The following is a 21710-nucleotide window of genomic DNA, read 5'->3' on the forward strand; positions in this document are numbered from 1 at the left end:
TTCCTGAGTGACCTAGTTACAGTTTTGACTTAAATCGGAATGAAAATCAATGGCAAAACTTGAAAATGGCTGTTTAGCAATGATCAACAACCAACTTGACAGAGCTTGAATCATTATTTAAAGAATAATTGCCAAATATTGTACAATCCAGGTGTGCAAAGCTCTTAGAGACTTACCCAGAAATAGATCACAGTTGTAATCAATGCCAAAGGTGATTCTAACATGTATTGACTCAGGGGGTTGAATACTTATCTAATCAAGATAGTATTTTATTTTCCATTAATAAATAAAACAATTATTCCACTTTGACTTTAGAGTATTTTGTGTAGATGACAATTCAATGACAATTCAATCCATTTCAAATAACACTTTGTAACAACAAAATGTGAAAAAAGTCAAGGAGTTCTTGGCGCTGACGGAAACATGGATTACCACTGAAAACACTGCTACTCCTACTGCTCTCTCCTCGTCTGACCATGTGTTCTCGCATACCCCGAGAGCATCTGGTCAGCAGGGTGGTGGCACAGGAATCCTCATCTCTCCCAAGTGGACATTCTCTCTTTTTCCCCTGACCCATCTGTCTATCTCCTAATTTGAATTCCATGCTGTCACAGTCACTAGCCCATTCAAGCTTAACATCCTTGTCATTTATCGCCCTCCAGGTTCCCTTGGAGAGTTCATCAATGAGCTTGACAAGTTCCTTTCCTGAGGATAGCTCACCCCTTACAGTTCTGGGTGACTTTAACCTCCCTACGTCTACCTTTGACTAATTTCTCTAACCCTAGGAAGCTCTTTGCCACCTTCTCCTCCCTGCTGAATCCTCCTCCCCCTCCCCCCCTCCTCCCTCTCTGTGGATGACTTCGTCAACCATTTTGAAAAGTAGGTTGACGACATCCGATCCTTGTTTGTTAAGTCAAATGACACTGCTGGTCCTGCTCACACTGCCCTACCCTATGCTTTGACTTCTTTCTCCCTTCTCTTTCCAGATGAAATCTTGCGACTTGTGACGGCCGGCCACCCAACAACCTGCCCGCTTGACCCTATCCCCTCCTCTCTTCTCCAGACCATCTCCGGTGACCTTCTGCCTTACCTCACCTCGCTCATCAACTCATCCTTGACCGCTGGCTATGTCCCTTCCGTCTTCAAGAGAGCGAGAGTTGCACCCCTTCTCAAAAAACCTACACTCGATCCCTCCGATGTCAACAACTACAGACCAGTATCCCTTCTTTCTTTTCTCTCCAAAACTCTTGAGCGTGCCGTCTTTAGCCAACTCTCTTGCTATCTCTCTCAGAATGACCTTCTTGATCCAAACCAGTCAGGTTTCAAGACTGGTCATTCAACTGAGACTGCTCTTCTCTGTGTCACGGAGGCTCTCCGCACTGCTAAAGCTAACTCTCTCTCCTCTGCACTTGTCCTTCTAGACCTGTCTGCTGCCTTTGATACTGTGAACCATCAGATCCTCCTCTCCACCCTCTCCGAGTTGGGCATCTCCGGCGCAGCTCACTCTTGGATTGCGTCCTACCTGACCGGTCGGTCCTACCAAGTGGCGTGGCGAGAATCTGTCTCTGCACCACGTGCTCTCACCACTGGTGTCCCCCAGGGCTCAGTTCTAGGCCCTCTCCTATTCTCGCTATACACCAAGTCACTTGGCTCTGTCATATCCTCACATGGCCTCTCCTATCATTGCTATGCAGACGACACACAACTAATCTTCTCCTTTCCCCCTTCTGATAACCAGGTGGCGAATCGCATCTCTGCATGTCTGGCAGACATATCAGAGTGGATGACGGATCACCACCTCAAGCTGAACCTCGGCAAGACAGAGCTGCTCTTCCTCCGGGGGAAGGACTGCCAGTTCCATGATCTCGCCATCACGGTTGACAACTCCATTGTGTCCTCCTCCCAGAGTGCGAAGAGCCTTGGCGTGACCCTGGACAACACCCTGTCGTTTTCCGCTAACATCAAGGCGGTGACCCGATCCTGTAGGTTCATGCTCTACAACATTCGGAGAGTACGACCCTGCCTTACACAGGAAGCGGCACAGGTCCTAATCCAGGCACTTGTCATCTCCCGTCTGGATTACTGCAACTCGCTGTTGGCTGGGCTCTCTGCCTGTGCCATTAAACCCCTACAACTCATCCAGAATGCCGCAGCCCGTCTGGTGTTCAACCTTCCCAAGTTCTCTCACGTCACCCCGCTGCTCCGCACAATCCACTGGCTTCCAGTTGAAGCTTGCATCTGCTACAAGACCATGGTGCTTGCCTACGGAGCTGTGAGGGGAACGGCACCTCCGTACCTTCAGGCTCTGATCAGTCCCTACACCCAAACGAGGGCATTGCGTTCATCCACCTCTGGCCTGCTGGCCCCCCTACCTCTGCGGAAGCACAGTTCCCGCTCAGCCCAGTCAAAACTGTTCGCTGCTCTGGCACCCCAATGGTGGAACAAGCTCCCTCACGATGCCAGGACAGCGGAGTCACTCACCACCTTCCGGAGACACTTGAAACCCCACCTCTTTAAGGAAAACCTGGGATAGGATAAAGTAATCCTTCTACCGCCCTTACCCCACCCCAAAGAAAGAAAAAAAAAAAAACATACTGTAAAGTGGTTATCCCACTGGCTATAAGGTGAATGCACCAATTTGTAAGTCGCTCTGGATAAGAGCGTCTGCTAAATTACGTAAATGTAATACTTTCTGAAGGCACTGTACATGTCGGTAGGCTGTAAATTCATCAGTAATATTGAGGTCCATTCTTGTTATGTTTATGTTGTAAAGTGTGGTCCTCTGTAGCTCAGCTGGTAGAGCACGGCGCTTGTAACGCCAAGGTAGTGGGTTCGATCCCCGGGACCACCCATACACAAAAATGTATGCACGCATGACTGTAAGTCGCTTTGGATAAAAGCGTCTGCTAAATGGCATATTATTATTTATTTATTTAAAGCGCTCTCATTGGTAGATATTTACAGTAAATGCAGATACTGTAGCCATAGTGATAAGACAACTCCATCTGGTCCTGGCCATGATTACAGTGCAAAAATGAAAATTAGATGCAATTTAAGAAATCATAAGAAATCACTTATTTATTAAACAGTTATGAAAGAGATATAGATATTTGCCATGTTGCATATCACACAATACAATTTAATTCAATTTTTAAAAAAATAAAATGTGGCACAAATGTAAACTGGCCTTGTGCATTGAATAACTTGAGATGTATATGTTGCACATCTAACACCACTTATTCATATAAAAGATATGAGCAAGTGCAAGATTTCAAATAAGTCTGATGTAATTGATAGAAATCCCATACATGTAAGTTTACACTATGAACATGCAGAGTAGGAATGAACAGCCCACATCTCTTTTTCAGCTAACTACAAAAAGCTAAATATAAAAATAGTTCTCCCTCAACCAACATTGTGCAGAAATATGCATTTAAGAGTTCTAAGCGTTATATGAATATACAAGGCACAGTATTGTGTCCTATTATGAAAACCATACACAGTGAACCATAAAACAATAATTAAACATACATATACACATCATTGAAAAACATTCAGAAGGCATTCAGAGTAGCTACAGTATTTCACCAAACCTGGGGCTTATTCAAGATGGTGCAATATTACAGAACATTCGGATGGAAATTTATTGTGCAGAAAAGGCTTGATAATTCCTGAAATGAAGAATATGGATTTATAATAGCTCTATAGAGTTTATTTCTAACTGATTCTAAAACATTGCACCTTTCTGGGTAAGCCCCTGATCAATTCCTCAATGACAAATCAACTCTCACATCTTTGGCTCTGCTACCCGTGTATGAAGAGTGCTCTCTAGTGGTACACTGAAGAACGTGCACACTGTTTCCCACACATTGAAAGGGGCTCTATGTGCAACAATTCCACCTGCAAATCACCTAGCCCCTAAGGATGTGCGTCAACAATGTTACTTTCTAAATTGAAGAATCTACTCAGTGATATCAGTTGTAGCAATCCAGCCAACTATCCATAGAGGTACTGCTTCACAAGGGAGTGAACAAGCCCTTTAGCAAGTCAAATTCTTTAGGTTATAGCACAAAATCCTACCATGAATGCTGGCGCTCTTTCTAAGATCCTAAAGCTGTGCCTGCTAAAGTCAGTGCAAAATGCGTAATTAAACTTACCCTCAAAAGGGATTGCAAGTAATGAATTATTTTTTTTAAAATAGGTGGGGGAGGGGGGGGGGGGTGATGTCTGAAACTACAATAAGTTAAGTTCAATTAAAAATACATAATTTAAAAGCTACTGCTAGGGGTGTATAGCTGTGACCTCCCATGTCTAGACCCTTCCACACTACCTATAGCATGGACTTAAAGCTGCAATATGTTACTTTTTCAATAGTGTGCAACTGCAGCTCACAATTTGGGGCGTTCCCACATCTGCAGTAACGTAACGCCCCCCCGAGCATCCCGTTGGTTCCTGCATGAATGCCCGACAGGCGGGGTTGAAGGACACTGTCTACCGGTCGTCCCCGCCTCCTGCTAGCACAGCAGACGGTGGGCTACGGTGATACTGTGTACTAGCTAGCTTGATAGTTAGCGACACAGTGTGCTAGTTAGCTAGCACAAGGTGTCGCATCCGCCTCCCGCCTACCTCCCGCCTGCCCTCGCCATCGGTAAAACAGTGCCTGAAACACAGGGGCGAAGGACACAGTCTACCGGTGTACAGCTAGCTAGCTACCGTGGAACTGACAGCGTTTTAACTACTTTGCAGATATACCTAGGCCAGTTGTCATATTGGGTTTCGCTTGTCCAGTGGTCATATAGGGTGCCCCTGGGGTCATATGGGGTGTCCCTGGAGTCATATGGGGTGTCCCTGGAGTCATATGGGGTGTCCCTGGAGTCATATGGGGTGTCCCTGGAGTCATATGGGGTGTCCCTAGCACAGTGGTCAGAGGGCGACACAGACACAGGGGTGTTTGAGGCAGACAGGGAGGATGCCTTTGTTGATCTGGTGAAACTCCACCAGCTGCAGTAGGTCAATGAAGAGGGTGAGGCCATCGTCCATGGTGTAGTACTTCCTACCGCCCTCCTCACACTGCACAGAGAAAAGAGTTTAAGGAAAGGGTTTCACAATAAAATAATCATTTATATGCTCATCTGTCAGGATCACACAATTAGCGCAAAAACATATATATGATACCGGAGTTAGATAACTAGCTGTAATCTGCATACCTGTTTGTGCCAAATTATGATGAAAAACACTGTTACTCTATCAGTATCATATATATCTAGTATGATACTATGAGATAGCAAGGCTATAAGGACAATGCAAGGCTGACATGACGGGGCAGAGGAAAGTCCACTCACAGGGATGACGAGGTAGTGTTTGGTCTTCAGCTTGTAACACAGCGAGAGGACAAAACACTGGGCATGCTGCTGGCTCTCGCGAATCAGGAACATCCTAAACACACACACACAATGTGGTAGATGTCACCCCAAGGTGAGCATGTTGTTTACAAACTAAGCTACATGCAAAGGAGCTACATGCAAAGCTGTGCCCACAACAAGCACACACACCCGTCCACCAATCCCTGCTCCTCGATCAGCCTCTGGGCCTGCTTTCGCGACACACCACCATGGAACCAGGGCTGGGTCCTGTGGATGGCTGTGTAATAAACACAAACACACACTCATTTACCATTTAGATCAATGTCCTGAACAAATAGATTCTGTTTGGGAATCACTGTGAATGTGAAACAATTTGTTTGACTGGACTCACAAGAGGGCCGAGATCCTGGGGTAAGGTTGGGTAGGCTGCACCTCAAGGCTTCTCTCCTCTGAGAGACAAGAGAGGTCATACTCACTAGTAACTCCAGACTGCACACAATGCTAACCCACCTCCAACAACAACTTGGTCTGTTGGCTTGTTATTCCTCCCGTGACCCTCTTACCCCAATCCCCATGTTCCTGCTCTTTGTCACCTGACCTCTCTATTTTAGTATTATCTTGGAACACTTTGCACTGTTTTAACTTCCATTCATTGTTGTGTTTTATGTGGTGTTGTCTCATGTGGAACTATATGTATGCTGGGCTTACTTGAAAAATAGATGTAATTCTTAATGTGACTTAGCTGGTTAAATAAAGGATAAAAAATAAATACACCTCAACGATCTTTATCTCTGTCCAGTTTCATTCTCCACCCCACCATCCTACCCAGTTATCCTTACCCTCCATGCCTGTCCCTCCTCCCTCTCTGCACTCTGGGCCTCCCAGGCATTCTGGATGACCCGGCCCCCCGCCTTCCCTGAAAAGTCCATGGCGACCAGGCTGGCCTCCGACTCACACCGCTGAGACACAGCCTCCAGAAGGCAAGGTGCTGACTGGGACAGCTGGTAGTTACAATGCAGCTGCCTCCCATACTGCTCCGGCAGACACAGGAGGAAAGTAAAAAGGTAAGCACATGTATCTACCAAGTTTTTTTATTTATCCACCATCTTACCCAGTATGCCACATTTTGTATGCTTTTATTTGTGTTTGTTTTGGCATGAATCTGCTTCCATAATAAAGTTCAGGTCATGATGTAATGATATTCGAGTACTGGTTTCTCCTCACCTTGAATAGTCTAAATGCAGAGGTCCAGCAGGTGCGTGTTTGTTCGTTCTCCGCACACAGCAGCTTCAAGTCCTGCGCACGAATACGGTCTTTGCTGGGCTACACACAAAGAAACATCTAAGCATCCTATTTCAGAACATTTCTAAACATTGTTCTCTTGAACGGAGCCCTGGATGGTTGTAATGGTTACCTTGACGCAGAAGGTGAAGTCCACAGGGGCACCATAGAGCTTGCGGCTGTTGGTGATACTGTAGACGTTCAGGTCTTCCAGGTCAGCCACGTACTGGAGGTGACGGGGCTCCTAGGACACACAGACCATCAGAGACAGACAATCAGACCGTCAGACAGTCCATGCTATCTGTCGATGGGGCATATCGAAACAATATACTACAAATATCTACATACATGTACAGTAACTATGCGGCCCCAAGTTATTCAACCATTGATTTGAAATGGAAAGCCTAAAACTAAATGAATGTGCATTAAATAGTGGATATGTATGAAAATGGTGTCCTCCATGCACTTACCACAAACACATTGTGTGCTAAGTTTGGCCACTTGTACATTACTCTCTGTTACCCTTTTTTTGTGTCGTCATTAGCACAGTATACATGATCCCAATTTTAGCTCCAAGACGTCACCAATTTGAAAAAACAAAAAAGTAGATTGTGCTGATTTATTGGTTTATTAAACCATGTCGCACACCGTAGTTTAGAAACTCTGTGCATAGTGCTAAAACAATAACGTAATTTCTGAAATCCACCATCTTTATGTACCTTTGCCATTTCTTGTAAATTACTTTCAGTGGGGCTAGCTGTTCTGGATGTTCTATTTCTATCAAAATGTTGTGCTCCATGGCTAACCTTTGATGAGCCTTTGGTGGAGCAGTAGAGGCCTGAACGTCGGAGGAAGAAGTAGACTTTCTTCCAGGCTTTGCGGCTGGGCTCTCTGACGTGGAGGAAGCCCTGGATCTCAGGACATGTCCCCAACTGCAGCAGATTCTGGAGAGAGGCAAGGAAACAACATCTGGGTCAAAGACAAAGATACAGTGGATAAACCAAAGAAAAGCATTGAAATCAACAAGGTTCAAAATTGAATCACTTGAACTACTGAACTAAAAACCATTCCAAAAGACTGTTTCTGTACATCCTCTGACATGATTGAAATGTCATTCTCAATATCTGCCAATTAAATTTGTTTCCTGATATACTTTCCTGACAACCTGATATAGGGATTCACATCTAGTTTATCCACAGCTAGAGTGAAACCTAACATACAGAACAAAGGAGAAGCTATACCAGGGCAGTAGGCCTTGTTCTATTTCCCTACAGTAGGCTGCTTACCTGGATGAGTTCTGCTGAGGTCATGCCCTTGGTGACATCAGCACTGTCTGAGATCATGTGCTCGGGGAAGAACAGCTGTAACAGGAAGCTACAGTTGTAAACCAAAGGGCTATTTAGATAACATAAGGTCTCTCTAGAGCCTTTATGGAGGGTTATGAGCAAGTCTTGATAGCAGTGTTTCAAGGGGTTGAGGCAATATGTCATGCAAATCAAAGCAAATGTTTAAAACCTGACAAAGGTTTATTTTGCCTACTGTCTGTACATGCAAAGACACGCACACCTGTGCGAATCAACTTGCCTACCATGCTAATAAGTTAAGAAATATATATTTTTTTAAATACCATGTGAGTATGTGTATGCGTGCGTGTATGAAGTCAGCCGTGTTAAATGAACAGGAAGAGAAACGTGAATGTGATAAGAACACAATGTTAACACTGATTCTACCAGGACGTCTAGATGACAGTGATTATTAACAAACAGTTACTCATACATCTGACTAAAAGCAGTACAGCCAACAATCTGGCATAACATAAGATCCGATCAGAATCCTTTTATATAATGCATAATGTTAGAGCACCTTGTATGTTATACTGTTCATCACAATTTCCTTCCATCCATCTAAGCTGATCTCTGAGTGACTATGTATTGAGCAGGGCCTTTGGCATTTGGCTTTGAAATAGCTTCTCTTCCTAGACAAATGATAGAGGATGCAGAAGAGCTCAGCAGGCCTACCACAGGTTTCCTGAAGAACTCATATTTGGCGTAGTTCTTGCGGAACAGAAGCTTGGTGTCGCTCTCTGGGGGCCAGGCAGTCTGCACCTCCACCACCACCTCGTGGTCCTCCAGAACTCGCTCTGGGGGGGAAAACCCAGGGAGAAATACTTTACACAGTGTAGGACAGGGGAGGCCAACCCACCTCCTGGAGTGCTACTGGGTATGCAGGCTTTTTCAAGTCAGAGTGAGTCTGAAACCAACTCCTTATGAGTCTGACGCTGTCCTAATATGGACACCGTACTCCAGTTGTCTCATCTCGTCTAATCTTTTTGATGTAAACTCGCCTTTAGAAAACCCACGAACATTCCAAAAACAATTGCAAATAATTGGAATGCCAATAATGGCATTTTGCTGGGCAATGTTTGGACAGTGTGCAGTCCAGTCTTACCCAGGCCCAGGGCTGGATGCAGCTCTATCAGAGCCCAGTTCTCCTGGTCGCTGCAGTGGGCTGTCTGCACCAACAAATGGCACACATCCCTGGCTGTGGCCCTGGGTATCACCCACAGGGACCGACTGTGACTGTCCTCACCAAACACCTTGATCAGCTAGACAGAGAACCAGACAGAGAAAGAGATACTACATTGAGAAAACGGAGTACATTGTGCAATATTCAACGTACATACACATGCATACCAAGACAAACACAAACAAAACCAAATCCAACATCAAGGCAACAAAAAAAAACAACAATGAAAATAAATTAAAGGATTAAAAAGAGATGATGTTACTGCTGGCACGCTAGTGTCAACGGGCAAAGTGCACATCATAAATGAACATCATAAATGAACAATATGAATTAATAGCAATAGGAACTGTCACATCAAAGCTTAACCAGGGTGAGAGACTGGGTTTCTGATGGCAAGAATCAGTCAACAGCTTTTATAGTGACAGCTCAAAATAATCCTTTATCTCCCTTGACACTTCACCCTCCCCTTGAACTTGTCTTGTTCAATCTCTCTACCGCTCTCTCTCTCTCCCCCTCTTATTTACAAGATCTTTCACCTCCTCTGTCCCTCCTCCTACCTTGTTCCAGAACCGGTCTGCTGGGACTGGCACAAGGCCTAGCCCGGGCCCCCAAGGCCTGAGAGGAGAGCCAGGTACAGGTTACATTGAGGACTTGTGACACTCCCGATGCAGCCTCTAGCGATCTCCTCAGCCAACTCCAAAACCAGTACAACCGGATTTAAACTTCACCTGTTATTTAGCGAACGCAGACTCGTTCCGCAAGAGATGACGACAGGCCAGATAATGGACAAATGCTTGGAGTCTCGTGGGCAGTGTTAAGTAATGCGTTAGAGTAATCTCCGATTACTTTTTGGTGGTAACGAGTAAACTAAAGCGTTCGTTGTTTTTTTTAAAGTAATCAGTTACTTCTACAATATTATTTCCCTTTTTCTTTCTTGGCGCAAAAAAAAAAAAAAGTAATCTCTCCACCTAGGCAACGTTCGTCACGCTCTTCCTGTTCCTGCACGAACGTTGAGGTGGGTAGCTGGCATGGTAGCCGGCAGTTAGATATCTAGCGAGATGAGAGACAATAGCTTTTATCGTGGCAGTATTCGCATTACTTTGAATTGGTAGAAGAAAAGGCAAGATGTGACCCATTGAATCTTGACTGATGCTACTTGCAGGATTCACACACAAACACAGGATCATTGGGTTCAGGCGAGTGCCCCATTTATTGTCTGGTAATAAAGCAAACAATGTAGCTAGATAAGAGTTAGGCTCAGTTGATAAGAATATAAAATTAAACATAATGGAAAGGTCACAACACAATGTGATTGTATAGTTATCTCTCTGCCCAGTTCATATCAGTGGGTAAAACAGATTGGTAGCCAGTTGTTCTGATATTTCAACTCTCATTTCACTTTGCCCAGTTGGTTTGATACAGTGCATTCGCAAAGTATTCAGACCCCTTGACCTTTTCCACATTTTGTTACGTTACAGCCTTATTCTAAAATTGCTTAAATCATTTCCCCCCCCCACATCAATCTACACACAATACCCCATAATGACGAAGCAAAAGCAGGTTTTTAGAAAATTTGGAAATTTATAAAAATTTGAAGAAAAGAAACGGACATATCACATCTGCTAAATGACTAAAATGTAAATACACTACCGGTCAAAAGTCTTAGAAAACCTACTCATTCAAGGTTTCTTCTTTATTTTGACTATTTCCTACATTGTAGAATAATAGTGAAGACATCAAAACTATGAAATAACACATATGGAATCATGTAGTAACCAAAAAAGTGTGATTCTTCAAAAAGCCACCCTTTGCCTTCATCACAGCTTTGCACACTCTTGGTATTCTCTCAACCAGCGTCATGAGGTAGTCACCTGGAATGCATTTCAAATAACAAGTGTGCCTTCTTAAAAAGTTAATTTGGGGAATTTCTTTCCTTCTTACTGCGTTTGAGCCAATCAGTTGTGTTGTGGCAAGGTAGGGGGGGTATACAGAAGATAGCCCTATTTGGTAAAAGTCCAATTCCATATTATGGCAAGATCAGCTCAAATAAGCAAAGAGAAATGACAGTCCATCGTTACTTTAAGACATGAAGGTCAGTCAATACGGAACATTTCAAGAACTTTGAAAGTTTCTTCAAGTACAGTCGCAAAAACCATCAAGCACTATGATTAAACTGGCTCTCATGAGGACAGCCACAGGAATGGAAGACCCAGAGTTACCTCTGCTGCAGAGGATACGTTCATTAGAGTTACCAGCCTCAGAAATTGTAGCCCAAATAAATGCTTCACAGAGTTCAAGTAACAGACACATCTCAACATCAACTTTTCAGAGTAGACTGTGTGAATCAGGCCTTCATGGTCAAATTGCTGCAAAGAAACCACTACTAAAGGACACTAATATGAAGAAGAGACTTGCTTGGGCCAAGAAACAAGAGCAATGGACATTAGACCGGTGGAAAAGTGTCCTTTAGTCAGGAGTCCAAATTGGAGATTTTTGGTTCCAACCGCCGTGTCTTTGTGAGATGCGGTGTGGGTGAACGGATGATCTCTGCACGTGTATTTCCCACCGTAAAGCATGGAGGTGGTGGTGTTATGGTGTGGGGGTGCTTTGCTGGTGACACGGTCTGAGATTTATTGAGAATTCAAGGCACACTTAACCAGCACTGCTACCACAGCATTCTGCAGCGATACGCCAGCCCATCTGCTTTGTGCTTAGCAGGACTATCATTTGTTTTTCAACAGGACAATAACCCAACACACCTCCAGGCGGTGTAAGGGCTATTTTACCAAGAAGGAGAGTGATGGAGTGCTGCATCAGATGACCTGGCCTCCACAATCCCCCAACCTCAACCAAATTGAGATGGTTTGGGATGAGGCGGACTGCAAAGTGAAGGAAAAGCAGCCAACAAGTGCTCAGAATATGTGGGAACTCCTTCAAGACTGTTGGAAAAGCATTCCAGGTGAAGCTGGTTGAGAGAATACCAAGAGTGTGCAAAGCTGTCATCAAGGCAAAGGGTAGCTATTTGAAGAATATCAAATATACCAAATATTTAGATTTGTTTAACACTTTTTTGGTTACTACATGATTCCATATGTGTTATTTCATTATTCTACAATGTAGAAAATAGTAAAAATAAAGATAAACCTTTCAATGAGTAGGTGTGTAAGTGACCGGTAGTGTAAGTATTCAGACCCTTTACTCAGTACTTTGTTGAAGTACCTTTGGCAGCGATTACTGCCTCGAGTCTTCTTGGGTATGACGCTACAAGCTTGGCACATCTGTATTCGGGGAGTTTCTCCCATTTCTCTCTGCAGATCCTCTCAAGCTCTACACAGCTATTTTCAGTTCTCTCCAGAGATGTTCGATTGGGTTCAAGTCCGGGCTCTGGCTGGGCTACTCAAGGACATTCAGAGAGGTCCCGAAGCCACTCCTGCATTGTCTTGGCTGTGTGCTTAGGATCGTTCTCCTGTTGGAAGGTGAACCTTCGCCCCAGTCTGAGGTTCTGAGCACTCTGGAGCAGGTTTTCATCAAGGATATCTCAGTACTTTTCTCCGTTCATCTTTCCTGACTAGTCTCCACGTCCCTGCCGCTGAAAAACATCCCCACAGCATGATGCTGCCACCACCATGCTTCACCGTAGGGATGGTGCCAGGTTTCCTCCAGATGTGACGGTTGGCATTCCGGCCAAAGAGTTCAATCTTGGTTTCATCAGACCAGAGAATCTTGTTTCTCATGGTCTGAGAGTCTTTAGGTGCCTTTTGGCAAACTCCAAGCAGGCTGTTATAGCTTCCGTCTGGCCACTACCATAAAGGCCTGATGGGCTCCTGAGTGGCGCAGCGGTCTAAGGCACTGCATCCCAGTGCTTGAGGCGTCACTACAGACCCCCTGGTTTGATTCCAGGCTGTAGCACAATTGGCCCAGCGTCATCCGGGTTTGGCCGGTGTAGTCGGTCATTGTAAATAAGAATTTGTTCTTAACTGACTTGCCTAGTTAAATAAAGGTAAAATAAATAAAATGAGTGGAGTGCTGCAGAGATGGTTGTCCTTCTGGATGGTTCTCCCATTTCCACAGAGGAACTCTAGAGCTCTGTTAGAGTGACCATCGGGTTCTTGGTCACCTCCCTGACCAAGGCCTTTCTCCCCAGATTGCTCAGTTTGGCTGGGCGGCCAGATCTAGGAAGAGTCTTGGTGGTTCCAAACTACTTCCATTTAAGAATGATGGAGGCCACTGTGTTCTTGGGGACCTTCAATGCTGCAAAAAAAATGTTGTACCCTTCCCCAGATCTGTGCCTCGACACAATCCTGTCTCGGAGCTCTACGGACAATTCCTTCGACCTCATTGCTTGGTTTTTGCTCTGACATGCACTGTCAACTGTGGGACTTTATATAGAAGGGTGTGTGCCTTTCCAAATCATGTCCAATCAATTGAATTTACCACAGGTGGACTCCAATCAAGTTGTAGAAACATCAAGGATGCTCAATGGAAACAGGATGCACCTGAGCTCAATTTCGAGTCTCATAGCAAAGGGTCTGAATACTTATGTAAATTAGGTATCTGTTTTTATTTTGTAATACATTTCATAAATGTCTAAAAATCCTGTTTTCGCTTTTCGTCATTATGGGGTATTGTGTGTAGATTGATGAGGATTATTTTTTTTTTTAATCCATTTTAGAATAAGGCTGTAACGTAACAAAACGTGGAAAAAGTCAAGGGGTCTGAATACTTTCCGAAGGCACTGTGTAAATAATTCAACAAAGGCAAATAATTTGTTTTAAGTATTGTAAAGGAGATATTGCGTCTGTCATTATTAGTAGAGTTGGTATAGCCCAGAGTTATAGACTGCAGATAGTTTAGGCCAGGGGCGCAACTTTGGTTTTAGAAGTGGGAGGGGGACATAATTACTACATATTTTTTCAGTCAGATAAACACTCCAAACAGCCTACCCGACCGCTCGGAGGCGTACGCATGGTCCTAAAGCACACCGTTGCCTCGTTTGTATCACATTCCAATGATAAAACTGGGGGGGGGGGGGGGGGCATACATGCAATTTCAGAATGTGGGGGTGTCCCCCCTGTCCCCAGTGAAAGTTGCACCCCTTGTTTAGGCTATGCAAGCCATTCAAAAGGTAGTGTGCGCCTTTTACTGGGCATAGGAATTAATGACTAACACGCACAAGGCATCTTCAGAGGTGTTTGGTAACGCAAAAGTAATGTAACAAGTTACTTTTCATAGTAAGTAACACTGTAACAAGTTATTTAAAAAAAATAACAAATCTCCAACGCTGCTCATAGGGGATGTTTGCACATTCTTTCCGAGCAAGATATCAATATCCGCTGAATTCAACCCGTCAGCAAAATAGCTTAGTGAAATGTTGAACATTTTTGCTCTGATGTTTGCAGTAGCCATGGGGCAAAACAAAACCAATCTGTACCTAGTAGCTAGGTACATACAGTACATTAAACACATAAGTAGGGCATTTTAAACAAAATGTCCTTGACATGGCATAATTTGCCATTTTACAATCGCCTTACATTGAATGTAAACTGACATTTATTTGTATGGAGATCGAAGGTCAGTTCTGAGCTGTTTTCAAAAATATGCAACTACTTTAAGGCTTTAGCCTGAGGCAAAGAGAAGATTGCATGAACGTAAAGTTACTAACATAGCTCTACTGACCTTAAAAACTAACCTTCAAACCTATGTTAATCCGGACAGTGATGGATGGTGTCACAACGTTATGGAATTTGTTTGTGCAACTATACCACAAGTATAGTGGAAGTAATTGGAGGAAAATTGTGTGTTTTTGTTTGTCTTTATGTGTGTGTATTAGAATGTGCGTGTGGCACGCTTGTATGTGGTGAGTGAGTGTTGTCATGCCCAGGAGCATCTATGGCATTGTGTCAGTCTGTCGCCTGGCGTTAAATACACACAAGCATACCCAGGGGCCTCTGCAAATCAAATTAACCCCTGCGAACCACACAGTCAATAACATTAATCCATGATACCCCCTCTGGAGGCCTCTCTGCCAGACCCAGTCAAATTAACTTATACTGTATTCCAAAGAGGCAATGTTATCAATATGACAGTTCTACCTACCCATGGCCAATCAAATGAATGCAGCAAAATATCCCTGAAGATTGCATAGCCAATCACATTATAATAATAATAATATTATAAATGTAGGCTTGGCTGAATTCAGCCCTTGAACTTACATGTGTGTCACTTCTCGGCGGTGAGAGAGAGCCAATCAGGACTGGGGATTGAGAGGGGCTGCACAGCTCTGGAAAGGGATTGGGTATAGAGGGAACAGAGGACAGTTCCACGCTTTTCATTCTGGAAAAATGTATAAAAACAAGTGAGTCGCAAATACAATAATACAACAATGTATAAAAAGGAAAATAACATTTTTCACACAATATAACCAATCGATTACACAATCCATTTATATTAAAAGTGTCTCTATTTTCAGGATAGTCTGTTTATGAAGGTTACAAAAACATGATGTGACATATGACCCAATATTCGAACATGTCTCATTCACTGCCAACCAAAGAGTCATGGCCATTGTGTAAGTCAAGTCAGGTAGGCCTACCTGCTTCTGCGGATGACGAGGGGCTGGGATCGGCGAACGGGAGGGGGAGGAGGGTTGGCCACCAGAGGAGCCAAGGTGATTGTGGAGCTACCCAGCAGTTCATCCTCCCAACCAGAGTCCTCTTGTCTGTCAGAGCCCTCGAAGACCTCCGGCCATTGACCTTGGACCTCCATTAAAATGACCTGGCTCAGTGAGTGAGTGAGAGAGAGTGAAAGTATCTTAGTAATCACATGCAGTAGTTTCAAGAGTTCAGCCAGAGTTTTGTGACAATATAATTTACAGCCAATGGCCAATGTGCCTAAAAAAAACAAGGAAACCAGTATTTCCATAGTGCGTGAAAAATGTCACAACATGTATTCATGTCCTAACACCTTGCTCGGTTTCAGTGTTATGACACGGTATTAGTCACAGAAGCAACAGTTGAGAATGAAAACATCACACCTGCTGCCAACTCCATTGCATACTCAACCACTATGCTGGCACAACAAGCATCAAAGCTCTCTCTCTCTCTTTCAAATTGACAAGCTAAACTCAGCAAAAAAAACGAAACATCCCTTTCTCAGGACCCTGTCTTTCAAAGATAATTCGTAAAAATCCAAATAACTTCACTGATCTTCATTGTAAAGGGTTTAAACACTGTTTTCCATGCTTGTTCAATGAACCATAAACAATTAATGAACATGCACCTGTGGAACGGTCGTTAAGACACTAACAGCTTACAGACCGTAGGCAATTAAGGTCACAGTTATGAAAACTTAGGACACTAAAGAGGCCTTTCTAGTGACTCTGAAAAACACAAAAAAAAGATGCCCAGGGTCCCTGCTCATCTGCGTGAACGTGCCTTAGGCATGCTGCAAGGAGGCATGAGGACTGCAGATGTGGCCAGGGCAATAAATTGCAATGTCCGTACTGTGAGACGCCTAAGACAGCGCTACAGGGAGACAGGGCGGACAGCTGATCGTCCTCGCAGTGGCAGACCACATGTAACAACACCTGCACAGGATCGGTACATCCGAACATCACACCTGCGGGACAGGTACAGGATGGCAACAACAACTGCCAATTATCCCTCCATCAGTGCTCAGACTGTCCACAATAGGCTGAGAGAGGCTGGACTGAGGGCTTGTAGGCCTATTGCAAGGCAGGTCCTCACCAGATATCACCGGCAACAACGTCGCCTATGGGCACAAACCCACCATCGCTGGACCAGACAGGACTGGCAAAAAGTGCTCTTCACTGACGAGTCAAGGTTGTGTCTCACCAGGGGTGATGGTCGGATTTGCGTTTATCGTCGAAGGAATGAGCATTACACAGAGGCCTGTACTCTGGAGCGGGATCGATTTGGAGGTGGAGGATCTGTAATGGTCTGGGGAGGTGTGTCACAGCATCATCGGACTGAGCTTGTTGTCATTGCAGGCAATCTCAACGCTGTGCGTTACAGGGAAGACATCCTCCTCCTTCATGTGGTACCCTTCCTGCAGGCTCATCTTGACATGACCCTCCAGCATGACAATGCCACCAGCAATAGTGCTCGTTCTCTGCATGATTTTCTGCAAGACAGGAATATCAGTGTTCTGCATTGGCCAGCAAAGAGCCCAGATCTCAATCCCATTGAGCACGTTTGGGACCTGTTGGATCGGAGGGTGAGGGCTAGGGCCATTCCCCCCAGAAATGTCCGGGAACTTGCAGGTGCCTTGGTTTGAAGAGTGGGGTAACATCTCTCAGCAAGAACTGGCAAATCTGATGCACCGAAGTACTTAATGCAGCTTGTGGCCACACCAGATACTGACTGTTACTTTTGATTTTGACCCCCCCTTTGTTCAGGGACACATAATTCAATTTCTGTTAGTCACATGTCTGTGGAACTTGTTCAGTTTATGTCTCAGTTGCTGAATCTTGTTATGTTCATACAATATTTACACATGTTAAGTTTGCTGAAAATAAACGCAGTTGACAGTGAGTTTATATCCTTTGTTTTGTGTTGCTATGCAGGATATAGTGCTTATAATGATCAGAAGAATGCTGGCAGACTACAATTTCGAAAGGAACAAATTGCCTGGATCAGGCAGGCAGACTAGACTGGGTGAGGTGCAGTAATTGTTTCTACAGAGCAAACAACAGTGGGTGGCAGCGTTATGGGGCTCCCACTGAGTGGACACAAAGGGCCATTGTATGTACAAGATTTTCAATGTGTATCACGTAAAGCTTGCTGCTGCTCCTTATTTGAGCACCAATTAGTGTTTGTTTATGTGTGTGTGTGTGTTTGTGTGTGTGTATGTTCTTAAATACATCAGCAAATAGTATTACATAACTAGGTATAACTAGGCCACAAAAGACATAATAAAAATAATCCTTCAAAAAACATACTATTACTCCTGATACTAACTCGAGGATGGACAAACATTTGGAAACGGATTAGTTGGCCATCAATCAACAAATAGATAAGCAGTGATGAGGTCACACATGCGAGAGAGCAATAGAGCGAGCTGTGTACCCTGCCGGAAAGGTTCAGGACATAGAGTCCGGACAGACAGAAACTCCAGACAATTGTCTGTGGCACTGGCATGTCTTGACTCTGTGCCAACAACTCATACTGATACTCAGACACCTGTCCTCATCCTGTCTAGAGTAAGAAAGAAAGAAAGAAAGAAAGAAAGAAAGAAAGAAAGAAAGAAAGAAAGAAAGAAAGAAAGAAAGAAAGAAAGAAAGAAAGAAAGAAAGAAAGAAAGAAAGAAAGAAAGAAAGAAAGAAAGAAAGAAAGAAAGAAAGAAAGAAAGAAAGAAAGAAAGAAAGAAAGAAAGAAAGAAAGAAAGAAAGAAAGAAAGAAAGAAAGAAAGAAAGAAAGAAAGAAAGAAAGAAAGAAAGAAAGAAAGAAAGAAAGAAAGAAAGAAAGAAAGAAAGAAAGAAAGAAAGAAAGAAAGAAAGAAAGAAAGAAAGAAAAGAAAGAAAAGAAAGAAAAGAAAGAAAAAAGAAAAAGAGACTCAATTTTTAAATGTAATATTGGTAGGCAGGTAGGCTAGCCCAGGGGTTCAGGGACCCCTTTTGAGATTTCAATTAATCAGGGACAGCGTCAAAATCAGAACACAACTCTGACTTTAGAATGCGATAAAAATAGCATACAAGTTGTTTTACTATGACTGCTGCAGCGCATGGCTGGCCTAACCACGTCTCGGGAAATTCTACACATTTTGCCATGGGACAAAGAGAACATTTTGCAGTTTTAAATCTTAAATAACATTTTTTAGCGAATACAAGTATTGAGTTGAAAACTGGATAATTGATGGAGTACTGTGAGCCTCCCAGGCCCTGTTGTGCATCTAAGGGTAGCCTATTGTTGATGAATACTATTACATTGTATTTTATTGTACCCTCTAAATTTGTTTGACATACCCCTTGGCCAAATTCATTTAATATCCCCCTGGGAACACCACGTCACTTCAACATGGAAATGTGGGTAATATTTGGTTGACGTTGATCAATGAGATTTCAACCTTTATTCACCCACTCAAAAATTGCCAAAAGTTTGTAGAATTCCCAATGTGATATCACTATGCTTACAACTATCTACACTGAACAAAAATATAAACGCAACATGTAAAGTTGGTCCCATGTGTCATGAGCTGAAATTAAAAATCCCTGAAATATTCCATACACAAAAAGCGTATCTCTAAAATGTTGTGCACAAATTTGTTTACATCCCTGTTAGTGAGCATTTCTCCTTTGCCAAGATAATCCATCTAGCTGACAGGTGTGGCATATCAAGAACCTGATTAAACAGCATGATCATTACACAGGTGCACCTTGTGCTGGTGACAATAAAAGGCCACTAAAATGTGCAGTTTTGTCACAACACAATGCCACAGATGTCTCAAGTTTTGAGGGAGCGTACAATTGGCATGCTGACTCCAAGAATGTCCAACAGAGCTGTTGCCACAGAATTTAATGTTAATTTCTCTACCATAAGCTGCCTCCAAAGTCGTTTTAGAGAATTTGGCAGTACGTCCAACCGGCCTCACAAACGCAGACGCAGTCTGCGGTGGGGTGGGGGGTGCTGAGGAGTATTTCTGTCTATAATACAGCCCTTTTGTGGGGAAAAACGTATTCTGATTGTTTGGGCCTGTCTCCCCAGTGGGTGGACCTAGCTGCCCAGTGGGTCGGCCTATGCCCGCCCAGGCCCACCCATGGCTGCACCCCTGCCCAGTCACGTGAAATCCATAGATTAGGGCCTAATTAATTCATTTAAATTGACTGATTTCCTTATATGAACTGTAACTCAGTAAAATCTTTGAAATTGTTGCGTTTATATTTTTGTTCAGTATAAAAGCACAACCAAATTCCAATGGAAAAACAATGTCTGATTTTTGGTTTAGTTGTCATCTAAATGTGTTATCACTGCGTGTTCAATCATTTAAAAGGAGAAAAAAGGTCCAATGGGAATACAATGTTAGATATTTTGTACTTATACAACAACTTCATGTGTTATCACTGTGCTTCATCTAACAGCACAACCAAATGTCCTGGATTGCCGTTGAGTTCACTTTTAAAGTACATAGTGCAAGTGATCAATGCTGTTCGAGATTCTGCGAAGATTTTTATAGCAATTGTGAAGACCTGCGACTTTTGCATGTTATCTTGAACATACACGCTTTCTATGATTACATAAGAAGACATTAATAGTTATATTGGGCTAACCTCAAAATGTAGACACGGATGTTACTCATTTTAAAGGTTGAATAAATACCGTTACATTAGTTTGTAAGATAGCCTTAACTTTAGGCTATTTACTGCATTACAAAATTAATGTGTTTGGTTAACAACCCAACCAAATATCAACATTTAAAATGATATGTAGACTAGCTTATGCGCAACCTCAATTAAACTGTATTGGGATACATTTTCCTATCCTACTAGGCATTTCATTGTACGGTGAAAATCGGTGGGGAAAAACTGGTAGTTGTCGTTTCATTTTGAGAACACTTCTGTTAAACTATATATAATTTGCACCTCAGCCGTCAACAACAGGGATAGTGTTACCAGTGCACCTGTAGATCACACGTCGCTCGCAGATTCTGTTCTATTCTTATATGAAGCGCTTCCTCGCTATATCTGGTCCAGTCACTGCGCCATTTCAATCCAATAAATTTACCTTATAATTGGGTACGGCGAGATGTCAGCTGCCGGGCATATTGAACAACTACCACCAGCGAATTTCACCTACCTCTTCCTTCCGACGTAGTGTTTTCAGCTTCCCCTCAACCGTAACTTCACTTCTGCCTTTATCACACACCCTCGGGAGGAGCGTGCCTTGCATGGTGGTAGGTGAGCTACACACACCCCTTTCTTCTAAAGTAAAGTAGGCTACATGTCTTTCCTCACCTCACCTATTGGGAACAGTTCCAGAAAGTAGGTCATATTGTTCAAATAATGACAGATTCACAGATAGTATTTGAACACATGTAATATTTAATATGTTTTATCAAGGTGTGTAATGTAACCTTGTGTGTAACCCTTCACAATTATTTCATTGCATAAGGTCCAGTAGCAGCCAACTTGTAAAGCTGTGAAATGCGTCATGTCAATATCTTATGTCAATTTCCAATCTCAATCAAGTCAATCACATATTTTATTATGATTATGACCATATTATGTAGGCAAATTAAAGTGTTATTTTGACATTTAGCACATCCTTCCTCCCCCTGAAAACAAGACGTCAAAGACAGATGATACTCCAACGTGGCCCCAGGGCAATTCGTATGCTTTGGGATGTTTCTTTCCCTGCATTTAGTACTTTAGTATTTTAGACGTCTTTTCCAGACATTGACATCAGGTGCATTTTAGGTGCTGAAAGAAAGGTGAAAATACATTTTCCAGAAGTCGAAAATATGTATTTTCAAGCCCCTTAATATAGGAAAGAGGAGCCAAGTGAAGATCGCAACAGACTACAGTGC

General features: G+C 43.3%; 1 protein-coding gene across 5 annotated transcripts; it reads right to left on the minus strand.

Annotated features, from left to right (window-relative positions):
• Positions 1-3063: 3063 nt before the first annotated feature.
• grb7 (growth factor receptor bound protein 7) lies at positions 3064-21059 on the minus strand. Of its 5 annotated transcripts, none has more exons than XM_084141841.1 (14): positions 20981-21059; positions 15763-15944; positions 15383-15503; positions 9093-9249; positions 8663-8784; positions 7931-8005; positions 7451-7588; positions 6778-6888; positions 6588-6686; positions 6203-6394; positions 5755-5812; positions 5553-5640; positions 5343-5436; positions 3064-5070 (listed from the first exon to the last, which is right to left on the minus strand). In XM_084141841.1, exons 2-14 carry the CDS (start codon positions 15933-15935, stop codon positions 4924-4926), a joined length of 1575 nt encoding a protein of 524 aa, XP_083997967.1. In that variant the 5' UTR covers positions 15936-15944; positions 20981-21059; the 3' UTR covers positions 3064-4923. The 5 variants fall into 5 exon arrangements, with proteins under 5 accessions (XP_083997967.1, XP_083997969.1, XP_083997966.1 ...); XM_084141843.1 differs by having other exon boundaries at positions 15763-15948; positions 20981-21000; XM_084141840.1 differs by having other exon boundaries at positions 20909-20999.
• Positions 21060-21710: the final 651 nt, after the last annotated feature.

The sequence above is a fragment of the Coregonus lavaretus genome, assembly GCF_964263955.1.
Source record: "Coregonus lavaretus genome assembly, chromosome: 25".
Lineage (NCBI taxonomy): Eukaryota > Metazoa > Chordata > Actinopteri > Salmoniformes > Salmonidae > Coregonus > Coregonus lavaretus.